This window comes from Castor canadensis, chromosome X (assembly GCF_047511655.1).
Source record: "Castor canadensis chromosome X, mCasCan1.hap1v2, whole genome shotgun sequence".
Classification (NCBI taxonomy): Eukaryota; Metazoa; Chordata; class Mammalia; order Rodentia; family Castoridae; genus Castor; species Castor canadensis.
The window spans coordinates 5,482,217-5,498,602 of NC_133405.1; the positions used below are offsets into that span (position 1 = coordinate 5,482,217).

At 40.7% G+C, this 16,386-nt stretch overlaps 1 protein-coding gene across 1 annotated transcript; it reads right to left on the reverse strand.

The window, feature by feature from the left end:
* Positions 1 to 14,665: 14,665 nt before the first annotated feature.
* On the reverse strand, positions 14,666 to 15,894 carry LOC141419655 (melanoma-associated antigen 10-like). The gene has a single exon (XM_074062874.1). The coding sequence runs from the start codon at positions 15,763 to 15,765 to the stop codon at positions 15,136 to 15,138; it is 630 nt and encodes a 209-aa protein (XP_073918975.1). The 5' UTR covers positions 15,766 to 15,894; the 3' UTR covers positions 14,666 to 15,135.
* Positions 15,895 to 16,386: the final 492 nt, after the last annotated feature.

Here is a 16,386-nt window from a genome sequence, read left to right on the forward strand (position 1 = left end):
CAGAGTCTAATATAAATAGAAGTAGTCTGAAACCTATACCAATGCTCTTTTTCAACATAGCATATATTAATGAATTAAACAATTTCCTTCAGTAATTAAGACCATTAAATCCTCCATGCATAACAAGACCATACCTGATGCCTTTCTTCCTCATTACTAAGTTATCATCCTTTATACTAATGTACAATGAGGAAGTATTTACATGTCACTGTCCTCATGAAGGGGGAGAACTTTTCTAGGTATTTGAATATATTTAAAGATGAAAGTGATTCAGCTCTGTCCTGTCAATTTCTGAATGTTCACAATTCAGTTCAAGTGTGCAGCATAGCCTCATCCATGCACTGAATGTCAGAGAAGTTTTTGATCTGAGCAGTAATTCTGACAGAGACTTGGGCTCCATATTTTGAATCCGTGAATGGAACCCTCTGGTGACCTCCCAAACACACCCATGCCCTAACCCTGGAACCTGTGAACATGGCCTTATTATGGCAAAATGGAGTTTCTGAAAGTGATTAAGGATAGTCAGACGATGGAGATTTTTCTGTGTTATGTGAGTGAGACCTACATGTAATCATGAGACTCCTTAAAAGAGGGATATAGTGAAAGATTTAAAACAGAATGGCATTGTGGCCATAAAAGCAAAGATTTATGCCCAGGAACGCAGGCACCTTTGGAAGCTGAAAGGAGCCAGTAATACTATGCGTGTGTGTGTGTGTGTGTGCATGCGTATGCGTGTGTGTGCGTGTGTATGTGTTGGTGCTGGGATGGAACCCGGGGCTTCACACATGCTGGGCAAGCACTCTACCACTGAGCCAGACCCCTAGTCCCAGTTCTGCCAATTTTAACACTGTATAACTCATTTGTACTTCTGGACTCTAGTATTGTGAGAGAATAAATTTGTGCTGTTTTAAAGTGTTTGTGAGAATGTGGAGAAAAGGAAATCCTTGCACACTGTTAGTGGGAATATAAATTAGTACAGCCATTGTGAAAAATGGTATAGAAGGGGAAGTTCCTCAAAAAATTAAACGTAGAACTATATGCTCCAGAAGTCCCACTACTGAGTACATATTCAAGGGAAAAGATACCTTCACTCCGACAGCATTATTCACGTCAGTCAATAAATGGAAACAACATGTCTCTTAACTAATTAAGAGATAAAGAAAATATGGTAAATATACAGTGTGGAATATTAGTCATGAAAGAATGAAATCCTGTCATTTGCAACAGCATGGGTGGAATGGTAGGTGATTACATTAAGTGAAAGAAGCCAGGCACAGAAAGACAATCACTCATAGGCAGAATCTAAAAATGTTCATCTCATAGAAGTTGAGAGTAGAATGGTGGGTACCAGAGGCAGGGGAGAGTAGGGGGAGGGAAAGGAGAAAGGTTGCTCAGTGAGGGCTAAGTTATGGTTATGAGAAATAAATTCTGGTGCTCTGTTGCACAGTAGGTGACTACAGATAGTAATGATGTGATGCATTTTTAAAAAACTTGAAGAAAGGATTTTGAGTGTTGTCACCATAAATAATAAAAGTTTGAGGAGATGCATTTACCCTGATTTGAACATTACACAACATATACATTTATTGAAGTACCACATGGTACACCATGGATAAATAAAACTTGTATGTATCAGTTTAAAAATTCTCAAAATGTGCTGTTTGAAGCCAGGGTAGTTTTGGTAAGCCTGTTATAGTGAGAAAAGGAAAACTAGTACAATCTATTGAAGATATGTGGCTTAATTCCCTTGAAAAACACAAGGAGAAGTAAATTTTTGTATGAGTTTCTCATTCAACAAAGTAGAGTGATCTTGGGTCTGGAGTTCACATCATTACACTGTGCTTTTTAAATGCATTTTAAATGATGAGTGCTATTTACATGCCTGGATCTAGGTTTGGTGCTGTGTGCCTGTAGTTTCAACTCCTCAGAGGCTAAGGCAGAAGGATTGCTCGAGCCCACGAGTATATTGAGGCCAAACTGGGCAACACAGTGACAACCCACTTCAAAAAATGCATATGTGGGCTCCACTGTGCTAGGGCCTCAGCTATAAGAAGGAAAATAGTGAGAAAAGGAAACTCAGAATAGACAGACATGTGAAAACCAATAGTGTATTTCCATCTCTCTCCTGTTGGCCTTTCACTATTGTTTCATATATTTTATTCCTATGTTATGTACACAACTCTACATTGTTACTACTGTTACTTTCAACCATTCGTTTTTAATCCCGTTTACATACCAAGGAAGTCATCTGTATACTTACCTATATCATTGCAATTCTCAGTGCTCTTCATTCCTTTGTGTGCCTTCAAATTTCTACCTGGTATCGTTTCTTCCGAGAGGTCTTCTTCAACATTTGTTTTAACACACCTCTGTAGGTATTTGATTCTAAAGAATACTTCATTTCATCTTGGTTTGAAATATACTTACACTGAGTAGACAGTTGTAGACTCATAACCTTATTTTTCTGTCAGTACTTTCAAGATATTACTCCTCTAGTCTCTGGCCTTCATTGTTTTTGACAAGACATACGCTGTCATCTTTATTCTCCTATATAGGTAATGTATTTTGTCCCTCTGGTCACTTTTAAGATTTTCTCTTTATCACTCATCTTAAGCAATTTAATTATTAGATATCATGTACTTTTCTTCACTTTCTTTTTCCTTAGGGTGCTTTTAGCCTCTTGGATCTGTACATTTATAGTTTTCATTAAATTTGGATAATTTTCATTCAGGAATTCAAATGTTTTTACCTCCTATATTTCCTCCCCTGTGGAGGGGTCTTCAAATGCATCTCTATTAGGCCTCTTGAAATTGCTTCAGAGCTCACTAATGATTATTCATTATTTTCGATGGACGTTTTTCTTTCTGTGTTATGTTTTGGCAGTTTTTTATTGCTATATCTTCAAGTTCACTAATCTTTTTTCTGTCATGTCTAATCTGCCATTGTCATGCACCATTATATTTTTCCAACTCAGAAATTGTAATTTTCATATTTCAGAGATTATTTCAGGTCTCTTTTAAATTGTCCATTCTCCATTTTACATTTTATTAATATTTTTATTTCTTGAACATATGTATCAACTTTGATAACTGTTTTATTGCCTTTTATTGTCCTAATCTGTGATAGCAATTGATTTTTCTTTCAATTATTCATCCTATCATCCTGTTTTCTTAGAATGACTGATAATTTTGTCTGCATGCCAAACCCTGTGAATTTTGCCTTGTTTGAGTGTAGGATATTTTTTATCTCTACAAATAAATATTCTTAAGCTTTGTCCTGGGACATAGTTAAGTTATTTAAAAGCAGAATGATCCTTTTGAGTCTTGCTTTAAGGTTTTTTATGTGAGAATCAGAGAGTAGTGTTTGCCCTACAGTCAATATTTCTTTGCCACTAAGACAAAATCCTCTTGAGCACTCTAATCCAGTGCCCTATCAATTATGAGGTATTGTGCTTTGCCTTATGGGAACAGGAGCTATCTTCCACCTTCTGTGAGCTCAGGAGATTTCTGTACACACCTTTTCTTTTCCAAGGGTCTGTACTGCAAGTTCTAGTCATCTTAACCTTCCTGGACTCCCAGTGCCATGTCCCCCACTCAAGGTAAGTCAGCCTTTTCCTCAGTGCACTGTGAGCTGCAATTTATCTTCAGGCAATAAGCTGGAGGTAATTGCAGGGACTGCCTCATTTACTTTCCATCTATCAGAAATCACAACCATCCTTTCTTTGCCTAATATCCAATAAATTGAAATGCGTTGTTTCATATGTTTTGTCAGGTTTTTTTTTAGTTGCTTAAGGTACACATACACATTTGGTTCCTATTACTTCATTTGGGGAAAAAGTAGAATTCCTAAGCTTAAAATTAAAAACCTAATTTCATGCATAAAAATGCCACAGCATTTAAAATTTGTTCAAATGAAAATCATGAACGAAAGACTATGGTATGGTAGGTGCTCTTATGTACGTTCACAGAGACATGTTTAGAACTGGGATAAGATGCAGCAGAAAAGCAACAAAGCTTTGATTTCTTACTTACGCATTCAATGTTTTTCAAAACTTCTGAAACATATGAATTACCTTCACATTTACAAAATATTATATTTTAGAATGTAATTCAGACTACCAAAACTAATGTTTTGTTTCGATGGTTTCTTTACAATACAGATCAGCCTCTTGCTTGATTCTATTTAGCCTCTGGTGTGTACCTAGAAAGTAATAAGTACTTTGAAATACAATCAGTAAGCTGTAGTCACCCAACTTTTTCCAGACTTTGACATAAAGTGCTGCATAGGTAACATTCTACTTTGCTTTTAAAGCCTTCCCTCTAGAAAAAAGTATTATCTTTCTAAAGGGAAGTTATATTTGTATTTAAACCATATTCTACACAACATGATTGGATCCAGTATTTCTAGAAAGGACTGTATGTATGTTATTTATGTCTCCTTTCTAAGTTCATAATCAGCAAATAATTTTTTAAATGAGCTTCAGTCATTACTGCCATTAATTCTTAGTAATGCCTGTTATTTAAATAGTCCTTGATTTTTAATAAGAACAAAATGATGTTTTCAAAGGAATGATCAGCACTTTCCTTCAAAATGATTATACAATAGTCTCTTAGTACACAGTTATCTTTCAGAAAGTCAATACCATGTTAAAAGAACCTTAATTCTTGATTTTGCTCATATTTATTCTGTACTATCAGTTGTGTTGATCTCACATTTGTAAATTCTGCAATCATAATTTCTTCATTTTAACATTTTCATTCCTACACTGTCCTAACAAAGTCGTTAACTGTCTCTCTCACATTGGTATAATTTCATATTGGTTTTGTGCCTCAGGAATTTTCTCATTACCATATTACTCTGGTTTTTTCCTTTTTAGAGCTACATACCCTTTTTATTTCTATAAGTTCTGTATTTTTGTTCATACACTTTAAAAATAATTCATAAATACCCAAGTTTCACAAAATTATTTTGTTTTGATATATTCTCTGATATAAAATACATGTACCTAATTAATTTTTCACAATGGAATAATCACACAACATTTTTGTTTTTCTCCTTTTAAAATATGGATTCAAACATCATTTTATATTCAGTCAACATTTTCTCCTTGTAGAATAAAAACTGTGTCTTATCTTTCTGTGTTCTGATCTTGTTTCTTTTATGTATATTTGCTATATAACTAAGTGATTTGTTGGCTGTTTCACAACAATTAAACATCACTACTACAACATAAAATATTTATTGATCTTAGAGTTATATTACATGCTATGTCATCTTTGCCCTTCCTAAAAACTCCTATACCATCTGTCACTTGCTTTGTATGTACTGCTTCCTATACTTTTATCTCTATTCTAAAGTCATTGCTTCTCAACAACCTTTCTCTTTTTAAAGTCTCCCACCTGATATTGGATATTTCCATTTATCTGATCTTTTCAAAGAACTAGTTTTTGGTTCCAATGATCTTGTTTATTTTTTTCTAATTTAAAATTTTCATGAATTTCTATTCTTACCTATATTAATCCCAGTCATTTGCCTTGCCTTGGATATGGTTTACATTTCTTTTTATAGTTCCATAAAGTGGAAGCTAAGAATATTGATTTAAATCTCTTATTTCCTTCTAATACAAGCATATAATAAGATAAATTTCTCTTTAAGTACACCTTTGGCTGAATCCCACAATTTCTGCAACATTGTATTTTTCTTTTTATTTATTTTGGCATTAATCTTGGTATTTGTTCCATCCAGGATCCCAGCCTATGTGATGGTGCTGCCCACATTCATCTCTCAGGCAATTCTCTCTGAAAATGCCCTCACAGACACACCCACAGTTGTGATTTAGTAATATCCTAGGCACTTCTCAATCCAGTCAAGTTAACAGTAAGATTAACCATCACAAGTCCACTTCTTGTCAACTTGACATCCAAATACATCTCATTAAGCCAAAAGGTTCATGACCATCTCATAATGTAAAATTAATCCAGTTCATCCCCAAGAGGTCAAATAGTGTTAATAGTTTCAACATTGCTCAAAAGTCCAAGTTTAATGTCTCTTCTGAGAGTCAAGGCAAACTCTCAGTTGTGGGCCCTTATTAAAAAAAATAAGCTACAAATCTTCAACATCCAATGACTCCACTGGTACAGACTAAAACATCCCACTGCAAAAGGGAGGAATGAGGGGACAGAAAGAAATGATCATTGCCAGTGGAGTAGCTCAAGTGGTAGCAAGCCTGCCTAACAAGCATGAGGCCCCAGTGCTGGTAAAAAAAAAAAAAAAAAAAAAAAAAAACCGGCAAAAACAAGATCAAAACTCAGCAAGGCAAACATTGAATCATAAACCATGTAGGTCCATCCATGTCTGGCATCCAGGATATGTGGTGACATGATTTGAGCTCTTGAGGGTTTGAACAACCTTGTCCCATGGCCTTGCTGTTTGCAGCCCATGTAGCTTCTCTTGGGCTAGCTCTGCTTGTTGCCCGTGGTTTTCCTTGGCAGATGTCCTGCATTTCTGACTTCCCTAACTTCTTAGGGTCACCATTCTATCTTCAGTTTCATTCTCACAGTTTCACATATCACCCTCTAAGGAGCTTCCTGAAGGAACACAGTCATGCTACACAGTGCCTGGTCTCCCAGACTTTTCCTTAAAATCTGGGTGGAAGCCCCCATGACTTTAAAATTCGTGCATTCTACATGCCTGCAAAGCCAGCATCACATAAACACCACCAAGGTCTGCCTCCAGCTGGAGAAGTGGCTGAGGTCCCTTAGACCATAGCCAAATCAGCTTCTGAGTGCATAGGTGAATGAGTATGGTTGAATGACTCCTGGGGAAACAACTTCCTAGGCAGCCTTATGCCAGCAGGATGCCCATGTGGCTCTCTCTTCCTAAAGGAATTTCTTTGAAATGAGTTTACATATTTACACCCTTGAGACTGAGAGGGTAGGGACTTGCTGGTCACTGAGATGGCTTCACAGCATCTTTTTTTTATAATCCTGATGCAACTGGCTTCTTTTCAGTGGCACTAATCTCTTTAACAACCACCCCTTCCCTGTCCCCAATTTGAAAGGTACTCCTTTTCTGACTGAACTGCACATTTTACAAATCTTTCTGCTCTGCTTTGGGCTACCAATTCTCACTATAAAACTGGGTAAAAGCAGCCAGCAATAACCACGCCTCACCCTGAATGCTGGTCTGCTTTGAAATTTCCTCCACCAGATTAATTAGTCCATTAACTTTTAAATTTAGCCCCACTCAAAAATCTTAGGACACAAATAAAATACAGACAAGTTCTTTGTCAGAATGTAGCATGCATGGGCTCGAGGACAATTCCTGACACAGTTCTTGTTAAAACCTGATGATCCCAGTCTTCACTCTCCCCATTTCTATCACACTCTGGTCTTCTGAGCTCCCACAAGAATCACCCATTATGCTTTGCTTACAGCATTCTGGACTTTCTTTAGCCCACGTCTCCAAACTTTTCCAAACTCCTCTCACAAGCCAGTTGCTAAGAGTTCAGAACCACACTGTTAGGAACCACAGTAATGACCCCATTCTCAGTACAAATTTCTGTGTTAATAAACTTTTCAACTCTGTGATAAAATACCTGAGCAAAACAACTTAAGGGAGGAAAGCTTTGTTTTAGTTAATGATTTCTGAGGTTTCAGTTCATCATAGCAGGGAGGCTATGGAAAAGAGCAGCTCACATCACGGTGAACAGAAAGCAGAGAGAGAATGCTTGTAGTATCTGGTTCTCTCTTTTATTCTGTGCAGGCCCCCAGGCTATGGGATGATGTCGCCTACCTTGAGGGCAAGTCTTACCTAGTCCTCTCTAGAAACACACTCACAGACACACCCAGAGATGTGCTTCTCCAATCTCCTAGGCACCTCCCAAAACAATCAAGTTGACAGTGAGAATTAACCATCTTCCAAATATTTGGGGAATTACAGATAGCTTTTATTAAATTTTTTAGTCCCACTCTGTTTTGCACTGTTATTGCAGAATGCCACAGAGTGGCTAATTTGTAGTGAACAAAATGTATTGGCCTACAGTTCTGGTGGCCAGGAAACCCCAAATCAAGAAGCCAGCATCTGGTCAAGGCATTCTTGCTGCCTCATTCCATGGCAGAAGGGCACAGAGAGGGCAAGAGAGACCAATGGATCAAACTTGCACCCTCAAGAGCAGTTATAGTGGGCATTAATCCATTTATGACAATGGAGCCCTCATGACCTAAGTACCTCCCACCATATCCCACCTCCCAACTCTGTTGTATTGGATATTAAGTTTCTGGAATCTGCTTCTTGTATGTTCAAACCATAGCACATACTTTGACTTCAACACTGTTAATGTTCAAGAGCTATTTTATCACCTATTTTGGTTAATATTCCATATGCGCTTGAAAATATACATCCTGTTGAGTACTGTGTCCTCTAAATGCTATCTAGATTAAGTTGGCTAATAGTGCCCTAAGAAACCTTCTGTACTTGCAAATGTTCTCTATCATTTCCTCAGAAAAGAGTGTTACAGTCTCCAAATATAACTATAAATTTGACTCTCTTTTTTTCCTATTCTTAAGTTCTGCTTTTAGGAGCACAAACATCAGTGTATTGTGCTCTTGATGGATTGATTCTCTTGTGATATATACTGTCCACTCTGACAAAGTGTCTATTGACATCTCTTTTGCTATTTCTATCTCTGCTTTTATGAACTTGACTGATATTTTCTTTTTTTCTCCATGGAACTGAGGTTTGAACTCAGGGCCTCACACTTCCTAAGCAGGTACTCTTTATAGCTGATTTTAGCACATAGACTTCCATCAGGGTCCTTTTTTTAATCACCAAGGACATAATGGAGTGTTGAGAAGAGAAATGGACTATGAGTCAAAAGGTCTAACTTGGACTGGGAGGAGTGGGAATAGTGTGGGCTCCAGATGAATTCAGACCCAGGTCTCCTCTCCCTCTGTAGCTGACTAGCCAGTTATGCAGGAAAATGCCTCATACTGTGATCCTCAGGCTCTTCATCTGTGAAGCAAGGCTGATAAGGCCTGTCCAGTAGGACTGCTGGGACATGTGCTATGTATGTAAAGCCCCTGGGGCAGTGCCTTATGGGTGCTGGAACTGTAGTGAATGGCAGTGGCTGTTATTTCTAACTGTATTGAATCCCAGCCCCTCCCACTGGAATGTTCATTTGGTCATTGTTCTCCAGGACAACAGAGAATATGCAGCTCAGTGATCCATGGAATAAGGTAATCACCCCAAATGAAATATCAAGAATAAAATTCAGTAAATGTTCCTGCTAAGAGGACACATTGGAAAATCTGTGTGTGAAGGACTCTTCCTGGCTGGGAAGCTCCTAGAATCTGAGGAACATTTGTGAAAATTGGAATCAATAAGAAGTTACTATTATTTTGAGATAGATGCCCAACCTAACTGCCTGTGATCACTTGACTGGTCAGTTCAACATCTAGGGAAGTTTGCTGACCAGTTTCTTAGCAGGATGGAGAAGGCCTTTCTGAATTTGGCTCTCACGCACACACTATGCTTTCTACCAACCGTTTACCTGAGACTTCTCATCACCACCCAAACTTGCGTGCATTTTGCACAAGCTTTTCACTCTGATAGGAATGTCTTTCAATTTCTTAACCTAGTGCCCTTCAACTCAGGTTTAAAGATGCATCTGAATGTCTACCTCCTCTTTCCAAAACACCTAGGCAATTTAGTCCTTGTAATGTGTCCGCTCTATCTCTTCATTGTGCTCATGTGCAATATCACTGCCTAGTCTCTTGTGAGGAGGGACTACATCTTCTTCCTCCCTGAATCCTTGGTCTTCGTTCCCCACTCCCACTCCAGTGCCTCATATAATACTTGTGCACGGGGGATGCTCAGTGATGAGGGGAAACTGAGGAATGAAGGAATTCCTTTTTGGAGAAACCCTGTTGTGAGTGAGTGTGGCTCCATGACCAGCAGCATCAGGACACCTGGGAGCTCTTAGACCCCATCCCAGATCTGCGTCAGAAATGGCATTAAACAAGATCCCCAGGTATTTCTTCTAGTGACTAAAGTGGGAGAAGCACTGTGGGAGTTGACAGAGGAGAGTAAAAATCGAAAGAGGGTATTAAAGATATTCTGTCTGTCACAGGAACAGACTAAAGAAAAGGTTCAAATGGAATGCCAGGGCTGTTCAGAGTAGTCTGGAGAGCAGGTGGTTGACTGGTTCCCCATGGACCTCAGAGGGCTCCAGAGCATCTTTGCCCCATTACCACTAAGCAAGGGGTGCCAGGGTTGTGAGGTTCCACAGATAGTGTGCAGCCATACGGCAACAGCGATGACTACTCCTTGGCTGAAGCTGTGACTCAGGCCAGCTTGCTACATCATTAAGCTATCATGTGCCAGAACCTGACATTTGACCTTCTTTGTCCCAGCCTTCTCCAAGTAATTAAGAAAACAAATTGTTTCCGTTGAACACTCAGGTCTGTGTTAATTTTGTCAGTCTCCTTTATTCTATATGTACATGTAGAATAAATGAACTACATCATAAACATATATATGGTGAGAGAGAAATAGAACCAATTTTAGTCCAATTAATGCCATTGCACATATGAAATGCCCTATAGTGCATTTCATATTCCTCTTACTAAGGAATTGTAAAGTACACTATGTTCCAAAGCATACAGATCTCTCCGTTGGTCCAAGAAACAAAAGTATCTTCTTACTAATTAGTCATTTGTAGTGCTTTCTTTCATTTGAAAGTGCTCCATCTTATTCTTCTGGCTCCCAATTTTATTATTCCTTCCCCATCTTAAAAAGAGTTGGAAATTCTAAGCCTATTCACATACTCCCTACACTCCTGCTGCCAAATATTACCTCCAAGGAGCTGTCATGTATTGTCAGTGGTGCAAACAGATGTGGAACACGGTCTAAAAGCTCAGATGCTGAAGACCCAGGTAAGCTATCATCAGCAGACCTCAAAGGACATCGCCTGATCACTGCTCCGACACTTTGAACTCTCTCATACCTTTTCTGCTACTTCACTTCTCGTTGATTTCAGATAGACCTACAGTCCTGAGATGCATTCTTTTAGTCCCAGTCCAGCAGCTTCCTTCAAGCCTTCCTTTATCCCTCCCAAGCCAGGCTCTCATTCCTGGTGGATCAGTGAGGCTTGGTTGATCTTGGTGGATCAACTCTGTCTGCAGGACCCTTCATTACTTCGTACTCATTTCTCTGCATCCACTCAACACAACCACAATCCTGGATGGACCAATAACCCACAATATAATTTCTTTGGTTTTACAATCTACCCTCATCCCAGCTGGGGAAAATCAATCAACCATGATTGGCCTCATTATTAAATCAGGGTTCATCCTCAGTTGAATAGTCATTGATACCAGGGAACCATTTTCGCTGGTCATAGTGATCTACTTCCCCAGTTGTCATGCAGCAGATAGAGTTGGAAGTTAAGCTCTGAGAGTCAAGCTCAAAAACGTCTGATATGATTGCTAAGAAGCTATCCAGAAAAACCCTGATAATGTTTATTCACTAATCACTAATTCAAACCTTTTCTGCTTTCCTCAACCTTCCAAATCAACTGTCATCCTTAATGCCTACAGAAAACAAAGTTGCCGTGCTTCTTGACAAAATTCAGGCCATCAGTAGCTGCACTTGTCTTGGGGAAAAGGCTATCAGCATGTACTAAGTTGCAGTAAGATAGGAGTAAGAAGTTTTGGCGGGCTATTGCTTAGTAGGGGAACTATAGAGAACAATTACACAGTACACTTCAGAAGGCTGGAAGAAAGGATTTTGAAAGCTTTCACCATAAAGAAGTGATCAGCGAGCGAGCAGGTAGATATGTTGTGACTTGATTTAAACAGTGTGCAATGCAGGTATGCATTCAATATTATGGGGTAGCCATTAATATACACGATTTCAATGTTTTCTCAATCAGTCAAAAGTTAGAAGCAAGAAATTACATCCCTCATTCTACTGACGGTGACCCCTTATTAATTTATGAAGTCTTCTCTGACCACTTTACCTTCACCCTCAGTGATGTGTCTCCTCCTGTTCACATAAGCACATTTCCAATTCTTCACACACCTATTGCCTTTCTCTGTCTTCTCATCTCTCTCTCGCTCTCTCTCAAATTTTCTCTAATATCTTCCTCATTAGCCTTGAGTCTTTAAAGTCATAAATATATGGCCTAAGTTTTTCTCTTTATCCAGCTTTACTGAAGCAAAATTGGTATGCAAAAAATAAATACTGTACACAGCATATACAATTTTGTGAGTTTGGACATATATCTACATTTTTGTTACCATCATGACTCCTCTTATGATCCTTTATCCTTCAGCAATCATTGATTGCATCCTTCCCCTTCTCCCTCCACCATCAGACTTCTGGAAAGATGTATGTGTGCTCACGGTTTCCACCACTTGTCAATCTCCTACTTACTTATTAATTTCCTCCATTATTCTGGCCTCCACAGAAGCTACTTTTGTCTAGGTCATCAGTGACTTTCAGGTTGCTAAATCCACTATTAGTCTCAGTAGTCTTCTTACTGGGTACCTTGGTAGTATTGAATACTGCTGACCATTCTGTCCTTCAAAACTCTGCTCTTTACAATACTAGTTCTTTCTCACTACTTTTGGGGCTGTCACTTCTTTTACAATCTTCCAAATGGTAGGTACCCGGGGTCCCTTCTGAAGTCTCTAACCTTTATTCACTTCTAAACTGTAGAACCTCCTCCCCGACCCCTGCCAAACTTGTACCTATATAACAAACAATCCACTTGACATCTCTAACTGGACCTTCCACAGACATCTCCAACACAAGTTCAAAATGAACTTGCCATCTCACTCTTGTCCCCTCCCATGCAAATTAATACCCTACTTGTGTTTCTCACTTCAGCGATGATGACATCATCCTCACAGTCACCAAAGCCATGATTCTGGGGGTGTTCAAGTAGTTACCACACCCTGCCACTTTCCATTTTATTAGCATTTCTCAAATTGGCTCCTGGCTTTTATAAGCACTGCCAGTTTTCCTCTAGGCCCTTATCATTACTGCCTGTGACTATTAAAACAGCTTACACCACGAGAATCAACTTCAGGAGATATGGGTTACTGACTCTAGGAGACAGATTCCAGCATCAATGACAACTTGGAGTCTGTAGCTAACTTAAAAGTAGACAACTCTGATTCACAATTTTTCTGGTCGTGTTATTGATGTCAAATTGTGCTGCTGGATGTCATGGGAGTTTGGGCCATGTCTCCAGACTATTTCCAAAAGAGAAATTCTGCAAATAATGCATATAATAAAGGGAAATCTTTCTCTGTCATAGCATTTCATAGCTCCATTTCTCGTTTAATCTCGTTCTAACAATATCATTACTATTTTCTTCTCTTCTAAATCTAGTCAACGACTCCCTGAAACCCCAGAGCCAGAGCAAAGGAGTCCCAAAGACCTTGGCTCAGAGCATTGACATTTGGTCTCTGTCCCATGAAGCCCCACCTCCTGACTCTTCTTTCAGTGATTCTTCACAATAAGCCCTGTCCAGTAGGAATGCTGGGACATCTGTTGTGAATGTAAAGCCAGCTTGGGCAGTGCCTTACGTGTGCTGGAACTAGTGAAGGGCAGTGGCTGTTACTTCTCCCAGTAGTTGATCCCAGCCCCTCCCAAAGTGGAATGTTGTTCATGAGGTCATTGTTCTCCAGGACACTTCAGAGACGATGCACATCAGTGGTACAAGGACTAGGTAATCACCCCAAATGAAATACCATGAATAAAACTGAGTTAATGTTCATGTTAAGAGGACTCATTGGAGAATCTGGGTGTGAAGGACTCTTCCTGTAGGGGAAACTCCTAGAGTTGGAGTCAAGGACCAGCTCTTTCCTTCCCACCCAGAGGCTGTTTCCTCCAAAAACATTTTCATTCATTTCATCACCACCCCAAAATCTAGCGTTGCCTTGTAAATGGCAAATACAATCAAGATAACATATTAAAAAATCATTTAAATAGCCTGTTGTGACTCAAGCAGAACGCCACGTGGAAGCCAAGTGAGGCCACACCTCATGAGAGAACTACCCTTCTCTTAGGAAATCCCTGTAGACAATGGGGAAGATCAGCTACTTTTGGTGCCGTGTTTAGCAGCACCTCTCATATCTGCCCCAGGAGGTTGTTCCCCCTCTGCAATACCCAGCATGCAAAAGGAACTGCGCAGAGCAGTTTTCCACCCTCAGCCTAAGTCACAGCATCGAGGATCCTTCCATGGTCACCTTATAACCTCATTACACTCAAATCCCATGGAAGGAATTGTGGTTTCCTGAAGCCCCAGAACTGCCTTGGCTCAGGGCATTGACACTCACTCACTCTCGCCTGGGCCCCACCTATCCACACCTCCCTTATGGCTGAGGCTCCTAGACACTGCTGTTCTAAAGTAAGGGTGGTGGGCCTGGATGCCCTGGTCTACTAGTAACTTCACCACTACTCAAAGGCCTCCCAGAGAGCTGGGGTTCAATGGAAGTTTGAAGAATAAATGAGACAGTGAGTTGTGAAATTATTTATTAAGTTATAGTTTCATCTATATTCTCAGGTAGCCAAGCAAATCCAGGTAAATACACATATTATTTAACGTCACGAGGAAGACCAAAGAGAAAGCTAGAATTGATCTTACTTTCTCTTACTCTTCACGCTGTTTTGTGTTCTGTCCTTACTCACATCTAAGGAAATAGCCACACACTGCCATGTTACCCTGCTCCAAGTCACAAAACTACATGGGTTTCCCAGTTGGTTGAAAAATTAACAAGACTCCCTCTTAAACTATATTAACAGCAATAAATGTGTGACTACTGTCCTTCATAACCTTCCATTCTGAAGCTAAGTAAACCTTCCATTAAAAGGGACATCAGAAAACTTCCAAAGGAAACAAAGGTCAAGTTCAACGTTTCCCAAATAAACAGGAAGACAAAAATTTTTCTACAATATTATGCCCTCAGCCTACCTGGGGCTCCACTACTGAGAAGACTGACTTCTCTCTCCAAACACAAATGAACAATGAGCTTCATTTCACATGGGGCAGAAGAAGCTACTGAATGTGGCCCAGGCTACGGAACAATGTCACCTGGACCCACAGTGGTTCTTGCGGAGGACAATTCATGCTTGGGCCCCCTCTTCCTCATTTCTAGAAGCCCGATCATTCAGGGATTGGAGGAACCTAGGAACACGTCTACTGAACTTGGCCCAGTGTTTCAGGACGTCAATCCTGCTGGTTTCAGCATAGGCCCTTGGGCCCCACAGGAACTCATAGCAAGCAGGATCACTGTTGGGGACCTGGCGGTACTCTAAGTACTGCTCCTGCACAAAATCTTCAGTGATGAGCTTCCTGGGATTCCCATAGAAGTAGTGCTCCCTCCCAGCATAAACCCCCATCATACTCAGCCCTTCCCAGAAAACCTGTTCAGAGGCACAGTTGCCTTCCACAACGATGATACTCAGGGTGATGATCAGCAGGCCCGTCTTGGGCATGCCCTGCTTATCACTAAGCAACCCATCATATGTCAGCCCCAGGGAAGTGACAAGGATATAGGAGTGGCTGGAGGGGTCCACTTCCCTCATTTCAATGCCAAAGACCAGATGCAAGCAATCACAGGCTCTGCTGAAGACTGCAGGGAAGTAATCCTGGTGACTTCTCCTGACATAATCTAGCATCTCTGCCTTGGTGATTGGCTCCTTCATTTGATACTTGAGGAGCAGGGATGGCACCAAGGATATTGCTTCTCGCATTAAGGACTCAGGGCTTACCAGCCTGCTCCGGGGGACCAGACCTTCCCCTCCACGGCTTCTGGAGCCCTGGTTGAATTGGCTCCCTGGACTGGACACCGAGCTAGCGGGGGGACAGGTGGCTCTCTGAGGACTCTGGGGACAACACGGTGTCCCAGCAGGAGGCACATCTCTTGGAGTGACTGGTATCAGAAGAGTAGAGGAGAAACAAGGGTTGCCAGTATCCCCCTCCTCCTCAGCCACAGGGACCTGCGCATCCACCAGGCCCGGGGCCTCTCTTTGGGCCTGAGCATTCCCCTCCAGCTTAGGTTGCTGGCTCTTCTGACCATGAGGCATCATGACTTTCCTTGAGGACAGCAAGCAGGAGGGTGGGCAGGAGCTTGGGGATGGGGACTCACAGGCCTGGAGGAGAGAAGGAGCACGTGATTGTCCTCACTGAGAACTGCATCCTAATCCCCCTACACCCCATAGGTTTTCTTCTAGCTGGTGGAATGGGGAGGTGAGGGACTTAGGTCATGTGTGTTCGGTGAGGGGACTCCCTCTCTCCTCACCTTGACTCCTGGCAGATCCTGGACAGCTCCTTCTGATGATCAGGCTTGGCTCCCTCTCATGTCCTGGTGTCTC